We start from the raw sequence: 12,912 nt of genomic DNA, 5'->3' as shown, positions 1-12,912 counted from the left end.
CCAATAGACGTAATCAACCATGACATTTAGAGGAAGCAAATTTGGTTGATCTAAAATAAGGTGAGCATGTTTAAAAATAATATATACCATCTAAACACTTGCCATTTAAAAACATTAAAAAACTCATTTGGTGATTTGATCAAAATGTTTTTTTTTTTTTTTGGCTTGAATGATTATTATAGTTGGGTGTGTATATTGGATATGTTGGGTGTCATGCACATACCATGTGGACCTCAAATTTTCTTACTTAATAACTTTTTAAAGAAAAATATTATGTGAGGGTACTTTGATAGCTTCCCTCAAAAAGCACTAGCTGATATTTTGATGTGGGGGAATTCTTTGGTAAAATCGGGATTTATGAGTTTTTATGTGAAAATCTCTTATTATTAATGACTGGAATTGAACACTCTAATCGAACCATAATCGCTCTCAGAACCTCTAATGGGACTGTAATTTCTCCCAATTTTGATCAGTATGATTGTTATTCTTATTGTTTAAAAAGAAAATAAAATGACTGGATCAAGAAAAGAGAACATCAACATTCTTGTTTCTCAACAAGACACTAATTCCACCAGCCTGGGGATTTCTTCCAGGAAGGGACAATTGGGATAGGGCCTGTCATGGGAAATTACACTCATCCGCATTTTCAATTATCTAGCCTAAGATACAAGACGATCATTTTCTAATAAATCTAAGACTTCAACATTGTTGTCCAAACAGTACTCCTTTCCGGAATCTATTGGACTCTAGTACTTAAAAACATGTAATCATTACATTTATCCATGTCCACACTGTTGATTCCTTGGTTTCCAAACAGGCCTAGCTTCCACCAGCCCTTCAGCAGGTGTTCCTACTGAGGAAATTGAAATTCCATCGCTTCTTCTTGGTCAAGATTAATTACTCCAATCTAATTTGATAGTTCATCAGAAGACATTTTTAACCCTAGATGCATTATTAAAAGAAATGAGAATATGCAATGTCGTTGAGCATCCAAAACAGTGGTAGATAGTCAAGATCAAGTAATCATGAGGCCAGCTAGAACCAGGTTGAGTACTACTTGTTTTGATTTTGTCTAATCACGGCAGCACTTTCAACCTGTTCCGTTGAGTTTCAACTACAAAGATAAGTTGCAAGATGAGTAAAGACAGAAGAAAAAGAAAAAGAAAACAAGAACCCATTAACCATTGTCAGAGCTCACAGCACAATGCAACATTGGAGCTTGATTGCTGACAGAGGACAGGAAGAAAATCAATGCAATCTGATGGCATGAATTGCATGATGGTGGAATACCTCGAACAAAAATCCAGCATATCAACCGGCAACCCTCCAAATTGTTCCATCCCCCTCGCCTCATCATTAAGATTACAAAGAACGCCTCCTGCATTACTCTCAGTCAGGAAATCAAAGGGCAAGAAATGCATAATATAGGCATTTAACATCAACCAGAAAATGCAACATTTCTTCCCCAGGGAGAGGCTTGCTTTGGCTACTAGCTTGTACTACTCTCCGCACTCGTCAATGTGGGACATGTGTGCAAGAACCAGGTGGGAAGCACGTCATCTCTATGCCACGTGTGGCCCCCTCAATGACTGGACAGGCTAGATTTTTATTTTTATTTTTGGCCCAAGGTGCACATTGTATGGCCCATCTGACAATGATCCAGATCCCACAAACATGCAAGGCAAGTGTGCAGTTGTTACATTTCTCTTCACTAGCATATGCTGAGCATGCATGGACATGCATACTTCATGTTCACAGAAGCCGCACTGGGTATGGAGCATCACATCACCAAGGATATGCCAAGAAATATGTGCAGTATATATGAATGCCTGCATTTCTAGCTCATATCCAACAGAGATATACAAACGCATCTGCATCTGTTCAGTGGTACCACGTATGCAACAACCATCTACCAACCTATGTAAGATTTAAAAACAAATAAATAAAACCCATGTATATATATGCATCGTGATTTTAAGAGTAGGGGGGATTACCGCTTGGGTTGGTCTTGATCTTCTTCATAGTCCGTAACTCCATCAAGCTCAGGGAGTCAGGGTGGATCTCCTCATGCCCCAGTAATCCCATGTCTGCCTGTTTACAGTGTATTTCTGCCACCAAGTATGACAAATTTAGGCCAACATATCCCTTTTTTGATAAGCCAGTCATCTCAATTTCCACATTGCTTATAGCAATATGCCAAAATCACATATACGACTTACGCATCACTGATGAATGGAAGACCAAGGTGCCTAAGTGGAAGGAAAGTGCCAATATCCCAAAAAGAACAAGGCTCCCAATATGCCAATATCACATAAATATCGAAAACAGAGCGAGAAAAAAGGCACAATGAGTTCAACTCATGAGATGTCCAGACCAAAATGCTACATGTATATGGATGTGCATCCTACAGAAATGATGTTCAACTAGTATAATACATGCCAAGCAGGCAAACTTGTGCAAGATCCCAGCCATACGTCAGATGGTCCCTACCGTGTAGATTCCCTGGCCTCAAAATCAGGTCAGGTCACTCATCAGGGAGGCAACAGTGAAGAGAACAAAGAGAAGGCTTAAAAAGGCTTTAGTCATCCATTTGCATCGCACAGTGGCCCACATGATCAGTGGACCAGCCGGATTTATGGGCCAGGGGATCTATCCAGTGGGACCCACCACACGGGCTATCTAGGCACAAGTGCAAGCATGTAGATGGACTGGGACAAACAGACGTGCGGAATTAGATGGACATGCATTACAGACACGCAAAAAAAGATACAGCACGTTAATCTGACCTTGAGGGACTTCTTTTCTTCCACCTTGTCCTCAATTTCTTTTTTATGTTTCTTGTATGCCTCACCCATTGTATCAGCCCATTTGATCTTATCTTGAATTGATACAAGTAGATTGTCTGAAGTAGTCAACCTGCAAAACATCCACACATAGGAAAAAAAGATAATCCAACATGCCACCATGGAACTGCAGCCACCTATCAGCTCCCAGAAATTTCTGACCTATCAGTAAGTTGTGGATCTCAACAAGCAGAATATAATGTAGCATAAAGAACAAATGTTAGAGTTGCCTGCAAACTTTTTACAAAATGTGCAGCCCATTGGCTCAAACTAAGAGCTGAGAAGAAAGGGACTGGTGATCATCTTTGAAATTCAAGGGCATTGGTGTCTTATGGTATTCAAGAGCATAGGCAAAAGCACAAAACTAAGGATACAATAGCAGTTGAGTATTGACCACCTACTAGACCAGAACAAAATTGCAGCAGTTTGTGCTCTATCAAATCAGCCTAATTTTTCACCTTGAAGTTTGGGTAGCTGCAAGGGTAATTGGACTGTTTGTGAAACTCAGGAACAGCGTGTTTTGGACCTTTGGTACAGCCCAAACCAGGCTTTTACAGGTAGAAATATTGCCAATGCAATGTACATCCAGATTGTTTGGATGAGAACAGGACCACAGTTTCACATGTAGAGAGAGGATTTAACTAAACAGGCTTTCTATAGATTCTCAAATTCACTGTATAACCTACTAGAGTTATGACGAAGAAAACCTCCACCCACACATGCAAAACAGAAACAACAAGCTGCATTTATAATCGGAAAACTGAAAATTTTGCTTTACTGGTGTTGCAAATATCTCCCTCCACTGTTTTTATAGTAATTCTCCATAAAAAGGACAAAAATGCTTATGTTGCAGCGGTGGGGCCACATTCAGTCATTTCTGTCTTTTGCCCCCAAGGGGTTCCAAAAGGGCCCATAGCAGGTAGTATTCTCCCTTTTCATGGGTAAGCCATGTCAAAGGATACTGAAAACATGATGCTTGCTCTCAGAGAATACCGAGTCACAGATCCCAAAAAGTACTGTACTACCCCAATTAGTGTAAATGCAATTTGGCACCTCCCACAAAAGCAAATATGACCTAAAGCACCTAAATAACTTGAGAAGGTAACATGTCCATTTATAGCATATTTTTCAGCCAAGTAATTACCAAGCTGATAATATTTCTATCATGCTTCCAAGCTGTCCTGGTCTCAAATCCCGTCCTGCTGCACATTGTACCTGCTCCTCAAGCAAAAATATATAAGAATGATTGGTTGACATGGTTATTTTTTTCAGAACAGAAAAATCACTATAAGAGAGGTTCGATGACTCAATTCTGACCTCAAAGCATCTGCGCAGCTGATTCAGTTTCCCTCTCACTATACCCTATAAGAAACCCAATTGAGAAAATTCAGCTGATGTCTGTCTTACTCCCAACATTTGTTGCAACCAGTAGACACTTACGTTCTGCAATTCTTAAATAAACCAAACATATTGAAAGATTAAACAAAATCAAGATTCACCATTAGCAAGAATCTGCATCTAAGACACCTGATTTAAAATGAGAAAAACAGATACATGGCATCCCTTCTATGCTGGCAATATACCTTCAGTTTCTTGTTGTAGATGCATAACCAAGACTAGCTAATGACAGTTTCTCTAACGTAGGGGAAACAACTTAACGTGAAGGAGACCAATTCCATCATCAGGTACACGACCACATGTTTGGCCTTGATCCCAAAGATCAGGCTGATTGGTATGGCCCACCTGAGTTTGCAAAAGTGTGATTATTCAGTAATTCATTCATCCTGATGAGGCACATCAGATGAAAAGAATGGATGGTTATAAACACAACGGGGGGCCCACACAAAACTAATGGTGAGCATGCCCATCCCAAGTGCTTCCTACGATGTAGCCTATAGTTACCTGAATCACAATTCAACCAATTCAACCTCGAATTCCTAGTTAGCAGTTCGATGCTTCTTAAAATTACTCAGTTTGTTTGGGTAGGTTCATTTAGTTCATTTTTTCAGTACGTCTATTTCATATTTCAAGATCATCTAATTCAATAGACCAGTTCACATCATATGGTAGCACTACCAGGGTCATGTCTTCACAGTACACTTTGCATGTTCGTGTTTCATTAGGGTTGTCTGGATATTATCGTGCATGGCCCATTGTTATAAAATTTACACCTAGTGAACAAATCTTAGCCATCCATTTCTTCACTTTGCAATTACAATACATCCCCAGTGCATTGCTATTTTTCATGTCCAGACTATAGCCATTAGATCTGATACCATGCTGCAATGATCCAAATCATTTTTGTGATGAGCCTCACCGTGGGCATATGATACTCAAAGAGATCTTCAAGATCGGAAGATTGTCTCAATAACCCAAAAAACAAAAAAACAAAAAAAAAACAAGACGGTCCATGTTGGAAGAAATGTGTCATATAATCAAAGGGTTGAAATAATTCCAATTTTTTTTTTTTTTTTTGCTATCCCATCGACAGATACAATCTCAACACAAAGTATCACCATGCATGTACAAGGGATGTAATCTCCACGCCACCACATAGGGGTACATTCTTCACACCACCACATGTGCCAGCATAGCAAACATGTACAATATCTAGGTCGGTCACCATATGGGTATAACCTCAAAGATGTTCTAGCTCAAAAATGAAGTTGGTCCACGCATCATGAGAGCCAAGATGTGAGAAACAAGTTGACAATCTAAAAAGCTTCAGTCAAATTTCTACAGCCATACATATGATCGGTAAACCATAGCTCACCTAATTAATGGATCAAACTCATTCTTGGGCCTAGTCATGTATACAATGGGACCTCTTGATGGATAGATTGGATATAATAGCTATGTGCCAACTGGCACATATAGTGGAACCATTTCGAGATTAGTCACACGGCTTATATTTGGAGATACAGAGCTCCTTCAAAGGTGGCAACATTAGCTTGGTTAGTGGGTTCGAACAAAGTGCTTACAGTTGACAATTTACGAAAAAGAGGTATGATCATTCCAAATATATGCAAGGCTGAAGAGTCGGTGAGCCATCTTTTCATCCACTGTGGGTTTGAAAAACAGGTGTGAGGGCTTTGTTGTTAAGTTTGGTATTGAGTGGGTTATGCCAGGTTCAATAGAATTTTTCTTTGTCTTGGCATGGAGAGGGAAAAGGGAAGAGAGATGAGGAAATATGGTGTCTTTGTCTTCTAGCTGGAATTGGGTTCTATGGATGGAATGTAATAACCATTGTTTTAGGAATCGAAAAAGATCTTCAATGGAGAACTTTCTCATGGGTAAGGGAATGGTTATGGAATGGGCAATCGAAGCAAAGGCAATAGTGGCAGTTCAATTTACTGACAGCTGGTCAGATTTGTAATGATAGTTTTTCTTTCTTTTCCTGTTTTTTGTAATTCTTTGGGCCTTTGGCCATTGGCAATAAAATTATCACAGTTTCAATAATAATAATAATAAAAGAACTGCATTGTATACATGCTTGCACCTGGGCAAACATAGCTCAGAGTCAGAGGTTCTAAAATTATATAGATCAAGGTTTGACATACCATCTCCATGGCAACACATGCCAATATGGGAGGCCGGTGCAATATTAAGCGTCCATCATGTTCGACCACATTTTTCTCGCCCAAAAATTAGTTGGTCCACCAATCAGATGAGCCACTACATAACTGGCTCAGAAAATTTCAACAACGGTTTTTCAGCTGTACTTTTATTTCATTAACTGTAGCCCACCTAATCAGTGCACCAAACTGACTCTTGGGCTAGGACTTCAACATAGTGAATATGTCATGAATTCATGATGGATGGTTTGCATCTTGTATCTATGTGCCATGCTGCCGCATGTGGTAGCATGTACATGAGATGCCTTATACATACGTTTGTGTCTTAATATAAATTGCCATTAACAGCACGCCAAATGAATTGCAGATCATACTGCATCCATACAGTTAAAAACTAAAAATATTCCTTCATAATCAAACTAGAATCCAAGAGAGTTCAACAATGAGGGGAACTGAACTACGATGAATTGAATTATGATTTAGGACGACCCACCTAAATTGCAATTCGAGGGGACTTGCAGCGATTTAGCTATCTATGGTGGCCTACTTGAGTTATGGATCATCATGATTTTTGGGTTCCCGAACAAATATGGGGCAGCTTACCTGATTTGCAGGGTGGGTCTCATGAAAGTTCCACCGACATGGCTCTGGGTCAGCGAAAGTGACCTATGTGAGGTATGCTAGTGCAATCCATATAAAAACCAACATCCAAGTGTCAATTTATAAAAGGGAATTTACCTACTTAATATAGAATTTACATTTACCTTTTTCAAAAAGGTTTTCAGTAAGCTACCTCATTAATCTAAATATTCATCATTACAGTACCTCCCATTAGATTTATTAATGGTAGTTTGGGTCGGCAAGTCGGGTCAGCCCCACCGTGATGTTTATGTGAAACCCACCCCAACCACCAAGTGAATCACCCCATGTTAGGCTCAGCGCCCAAAATCAGCCCCATCCATGATTCAGGTGGACCACACGATTGGAAACAGTGTACAGGGTAACACTCACTCTCAAAACTATTTCCCTAGGTGTGGCCTAGACGAATCACAGATGGGCTTGATTTTTGGGGCCCCAAGCCTAAATTTTGGTGTGACATCTAATGGTTGGAGTGGATATCATATAATCAGCACAGTGGACTCTGTAAAAATCAAGCGTGGACATCTCTCTCCCAACTGTTTCCTTTGGTGTGGCCCACCTAAATCATAGGTCAACCTGATTTTTTGGCCCTGGGCCTAATGTGGTATTACACATCTAATGGTCAGAGTGGATCTCAAATACACATCTAAGTGGGTCCCATAAAAAATCAAGGGTGGGCATCCCATAAAATTCCCTCTTTTAATATATATGCAGAGATCTCTATCTTTTGGAACAGTTAGGAGAAGCCCACCAATGATTTTTTACAGGGCCCACCATGATGTGTTTGTGAAATCCGCTCTGACCATTAGATGTGTAATCCCATGTTAGGTCTAGGGCTAAAAAATCAGGTTGACCTATGATCCAGATGGGTGGTGGACCACACCAAATGAGACAGTTGGGAGAGAGATGTCCAACCTTGATTTTAGAGGGCCCACTATGATGATTATATGAAATCCACTCCAACCATTAGATGTCGCACCAAAATTTAGGACTAGTCGTGATTCAAGTGAGTCACAGCAAGGGCAATAGTTTGGAGGGTGAGCATTGCCTTAGACTCCCGTTCGAATGATCATGTGGTCCACATAAATCATAGATGGAGTTGAGTTTTCGGCGTTGTGCTAACATGGGTCTGGACGGGGTAGATTTCAGATAAACATCATAATGGGACCCACTTGAGCCACCAACCCCTTCACTCGCCCGGCTGACCCGAGCCACTGTTAAGATATCTAACGGAAGGTACTCTAATGATAATTACCTAGATTAATGAGGTAGCTTATGGAAAACATTTTGAAGAAGGTACTAAAATGTGAATTCTATATCAAGTAGGTAGTTTTTTGTAAAATTTTCTTTATTAAAACATGTCGTTGAGCCTAACTTCATATTAGCATATATGGATAGTATAAAGTATATACCAATTCTTTAAAGGCATGAGATATGATATGAGGGAAAAATAATGTATATGAGCATTTTTTTTTTGGGACAAAATGTTGGGCAATAAAGGAACAACATATTCATAGGATGAGTGTGGCTAAACCGAGGATGTTGAGATGGATGAGTGGCATGACAAGGATAGAATTAGGAATGGATGTATTTGAGGGAACTTAGGAGTAGCACCAATAGGTAATAAGGTGAGGGGAAGTAAGATGATTTTGGCCATGTACACCGGATCAAGAACTACACCAATTAGAAGTGAGATGGTTCGAGTTAAAGGCTTTTAAAGGACAAAGGGAGGCCCAAAAGGACATGGGTGGAGGTAGTGAGAAAAGACTTGATGACCTATGGTTTAACTGAAGATATGATCCTTAAGGGAGTGGAATGGCATAATAGGATTCATGTTGTTGCCCCCAATTAGTTGGAATAAGCTTTAGATGGCAATGATATAGCATGTAGATATGTATATTTGAATTTATAAATGCTTAAAGTTTTGTCAAGTGTGAACTTTCAATTGACGAGATAATTAAAAGGAGTCATGGAAAAGAAAAGGACACGTAGGGAGCCTTATAGCAAATATGGGTGGGTCATGTACGGCTTATCTCACTAATACTCCCAAAAAAAGCAGCTGTGGAACTGAATCTCCAAACAAGGTGCACAATAATCCAAGATATATGGTGCCTATACCCAAACAATGAAGGCAACAGAGGGATAAATAGACATTATTTGGTACACGTCATAGACACATTGTCTGGCATGCAATACCTGCAATAATAGACACCTCGACTCTGAACTAATTCAATCAAGTTAGTGTTGTCATACGTGGTCACATAAGTGCTTATGCGATCACATATGCCATTTTGGGAGTATATATGGCATATGTCATAGTGGCACATGCGGTTTTATAACCATGATGGCATTTGCAATTTTATGCCATGGCATATGTGATGATTTATGCGATTATGTGATTGCATATGCCATCATGGATATGAATATCGATATATGCACTTTTATGCCATGGCATATGCAATTATGTGATTGCACATGCCATCATGGATATAAATATCGATATCGTATCGGCCAATACAACCGTATCTATCCGTATCAGCACGAGCCGGGCCTAACGGCGTACGACGCTACGGGCAAAAAAAAAAAAAAAAAAAAAAAAAAAAACCTTACCTTTTTTTCCTTTCTTTTCTTCTTCTTCTTCTCTTTCTTCTTCTTCTTCTTCTTGTTCTTCTTCTCGAGCAGCAGCGGCTGCGCCTTCTTCTTCTTCTTCCTCTCTCTCTCTCACTCTCTCTCTGTCTCTCTCTCAATCTCTTCTTTCCCGTTTCCCTCTTTTTTTCTTTTCGTTTCCTTCTCTCTCCGTTTTTTTTTTATTTGCCGCAGTTGACTGCGGTACGTGTCACGCAAAGACGAGCGCTGACACTCCTCGAGCTCCGAGTTGTACAAACGGTTCAAATGAGATCAAAGTTATATGGGCTCCACGGTGATGTTTTTATTACATCTACACCGTTCACCTATTTTCAGAGATCATTTTAGAGCACCGGCCAAAAAATGAATTATATCCAGAGATCATCTGGACCACACCAAAAACAGCAGCAGGGATAATGATTTTCACGGTTAAAAAATTTAGGGCGCACGTAACGTTTATTTTCCATTCAATTATATCAGAACCGAGTGGGCCTCACCATAATGTATATATTTTATCCATATCATCCATCCATTTTGCATCGTCATTTTAAGGCAGGATTCAAAAAATTAGTAATATCCAAATATCAGGTGGACCACACCATAGGAAATAGTGGTTATAGAATGCTCACCATTAAAAATTTCCTAAAGTCCACTATAATGTTTATTTTCAATCTAACCTGTTAATTGGGTCACATTGATGTGGATGAAAGGAAAACACCCATGTCAGCTTGATCTAAAACTTTTCTAGCCCTCAATAAATTTTTAATGGTGAACGTTTAATTATTATTGTTTCTTATGGTGCAATCCACTCGAGCGGTAGAGATAGTGACGCCCACCATTAAAAATTTCTGAGGGCCACAAAAGTTTTCGATTAAGCTGATATATATTTTTTCCCTTTTATAATATATTTTTTAACTTATTAACGGGTTAGATCTCAAATAAACATCACGGTGGACCTTAGGAAGGTTTCAACGGTGGATGTCACTTTCTCCACTGTTTTCTGTAGTGGGGTCCATTACAGAATTTTTTCCGCCTCGTTATTTGACTCATGTCCTAAAATGATATCTCCAAATGAATGGACCGTGTGGATATAACACATTCATCATAGTGGGACCCACGTAACTTGGTAACGTTACTTCAGTAGCTATCTCGCGACTCAACCTGTCAGGAGCTAATCCGCGTCAAAAAAAAAGGCTCGAACGACCTTTACGTTTTAAGCAGAGAGGGTTCCGGCTTCCGGAACCCTAAAATTTCTCCCAAATCGGCGAAACCCTAAAATTTCTCCCAAATCGGCGAAGATGTCTCGGGATTTCTCTCCAAAATTGGAGATTTTATTTGTGGAAACCTAGGAATGATGCTTCAATTCGAATGGCCCGCCAAATGGAAGCTTCTGATCATGGCGATCTCTTCTACAGGTACCGAAATCCACCCTCTAATTTTTTTTCCCAATTTTTTTGGATGATGAGGTCCGATATCGTCAAAATATCGTGCGATATCGACGATATATCAGCCGATATCTAGATTTTGGGTCTTTTGGTATCTTCCGGGGGTTATCGCGAGTGTATCGTCTCGCAGGGGTGCGATAACGATAATATCGGCCGATATATCGGCCGATAGTATCGATATTTCGAACACTGGTGAGTCACACCAAGGGAAACAGTTAGGACGGTGAGCATTGCCTTATACATTACTTCCAATTATTTGGTCTACCTAAAGCATGGATGGAGCTGAATTTTGAGCCATGGGCCTAATAGCCTGGTGGTCGGAGTAGATTTCACATAAGCATCATAATGGGACCCACTTGAGCCACCAACCCCTTCACTCGCCCGGCTGACCCGAGCCACTGTTAAGATATCTAACGGAAGGTACTCTAATGATAATTACCTAGATTAATGAGGTAGCTTATGGAAAACATTTTGAAGAAGGTACTAAAATGTGAATTCTATATCAAGTAGGTAGTTTTTTGTAAAATTTTCTTTATTAAAACATGTCGTTGAGCCTAACTTCATATTAGCATATATGGATAGTATAAAGTATATACCAATTCTTTAAAGGCATGAGATATGATATGAGGGAAAAATAATGTATATGAGCATTTTTTTTTTGGGACAAAATGTTGGGCAATAAAGGAACAACATATTCATAGGATGAGTGTGGCTAAACCGAGGATGTTGAGATGGATGAGTGGCATGACAAGGATAGAATTAGGAATGGATGTATTTGAGGGAACTTAGGAGTAGCACCAATAGGTAATAAGGTGAGGGGAAGTAAGATGATTTTGGCCATGTACACCGGATCAAGAACTACACCAATTAGAAGTGAGATGGTTCGAGTTAAAGGCTTTTAAAGGACAAAGGGAGGCCCAAAAGGACATGGGTGGAGGTAGTGAGAAAAGACTTGATGACCTATGGTTTAACTGAAGATATGATCCTTAAGGGAGTGGAATGGCATAATAGGATTCATGTTGTTGCCCCCAATTAGTTGGAATAAGCTTTAGATGGCAATGATATAGCATGTAGATATGTATATTTGAATTTATAAATGCTTAAAGTTTTGTCAAGTGTGAACTTTCAATTGACGAGATAATTAAAAGGAGTCATGGAAAAGAAAAGGACACGTAGGGAGCCTTATAGCAAATATGGGTGGGTCATGTACGGCTTATCTCACTAATACTCCCAAAAAAAGCACCATGTGGAACTGAATCTCCAAACAAGGTGCACAATAATCCAAGATATATGGTGCCTATACCCAAACAATGAAGGCAACAGAGGGATAAATAGACATTATTTGGTACACGTCATAGACACATTGTCTGGCATGCAATACCTGCAATAATAGACACCTCGACTCTGAACTAATTCAATCAAGTTAGTGTTGTCATACGTGGTCACATAAGTGCTTATGCGATCACATATGCCATTTTGGGAGTATATATGGCATATGTCATAGTGGCACATGCGGTTTTATAACCATGATGGCATTTGCAATTTTATGCCATGGCATATGTGATGATTTATGCGATTATGTGATTGCATATGCCATCATGGATATGAATATCGATATATGCACTTTTATGCCATGGCATATGCAATTATGTGATTGCACATGCCATCATGGATATAAATATCGATATCGTATCGGCCAATACAACCGTATCTATCCGTATCAGCACAAACCAAGTATCGCGTATCAGCCTGATACGAAAAAATTGACCGTATCGGTCTATGTTG

At 39.6% G+C, this 12,912-nt stretch overlaps 1 protein-coding gene across 7 annotated transcripts in view; it reads right to left on the bottom strand.

Moving 5' to 3' along the window:
- Positions 1-519: 519 nt before the first annotated feature.
- The window catches only part of LOC131248200 (COP9 signalosome complex subunit 7-like), a 34,210-nt gene continuing 21,817 nt past the window's right edge, over positions 520-12,912 (bottom strand). For 2 of the 7 annotated variants that reach the window (XM_058248330.1, XM_058248336.1), the window contains 5 exons: positions 4,161-4,205; positions 3,988-4,058; positions 2,787-2,916; positions 1,995-2,091; positions 520-1,378 (listed from right to left, as the gene is read on the bottom strand). In XM_058248330.1, the coding sequence (XP_058104313.1) occupies positions 1,188-1,378; positions 1,995-2,091; positions 2,787-2,916; positions 3,988-4,058; positions 4,161-4,205 (534 nt within the window). In that variant the 3' untranslated portion in view covers positions 520-1,187. Of the gene's footprint in view, positions 1,379-1,994; positions 2,109-2,786; positions 2,917-3,987; positions 4,059-4,160; positions 4,206-12,912 lie in introns of all 7 variants that reach the window. The other 5 variants (XM_058248333.1, XM_058248332.1, XM_058248334.1 and 2 more) reach the window with 5 other exon arrangements.

The sequence above is a fragment of the Magnolia sinica genome, chromosome 6 (genome assembly GCF_029962835.1).
Source record: "Magnolia sinica isolate HGM2019 chromosome 6, MsV1, whole genome shotgun sequence".
NCBI lineage: Eukaryota > Viridiplantae > Streptophyta > Magnoliopsida > Magnoliales > Magnoliaceae > Magnolia > Magnolia sinica.
This window is presented reverse-complemented; position numbering and strand designations above follow the sequence as displayed.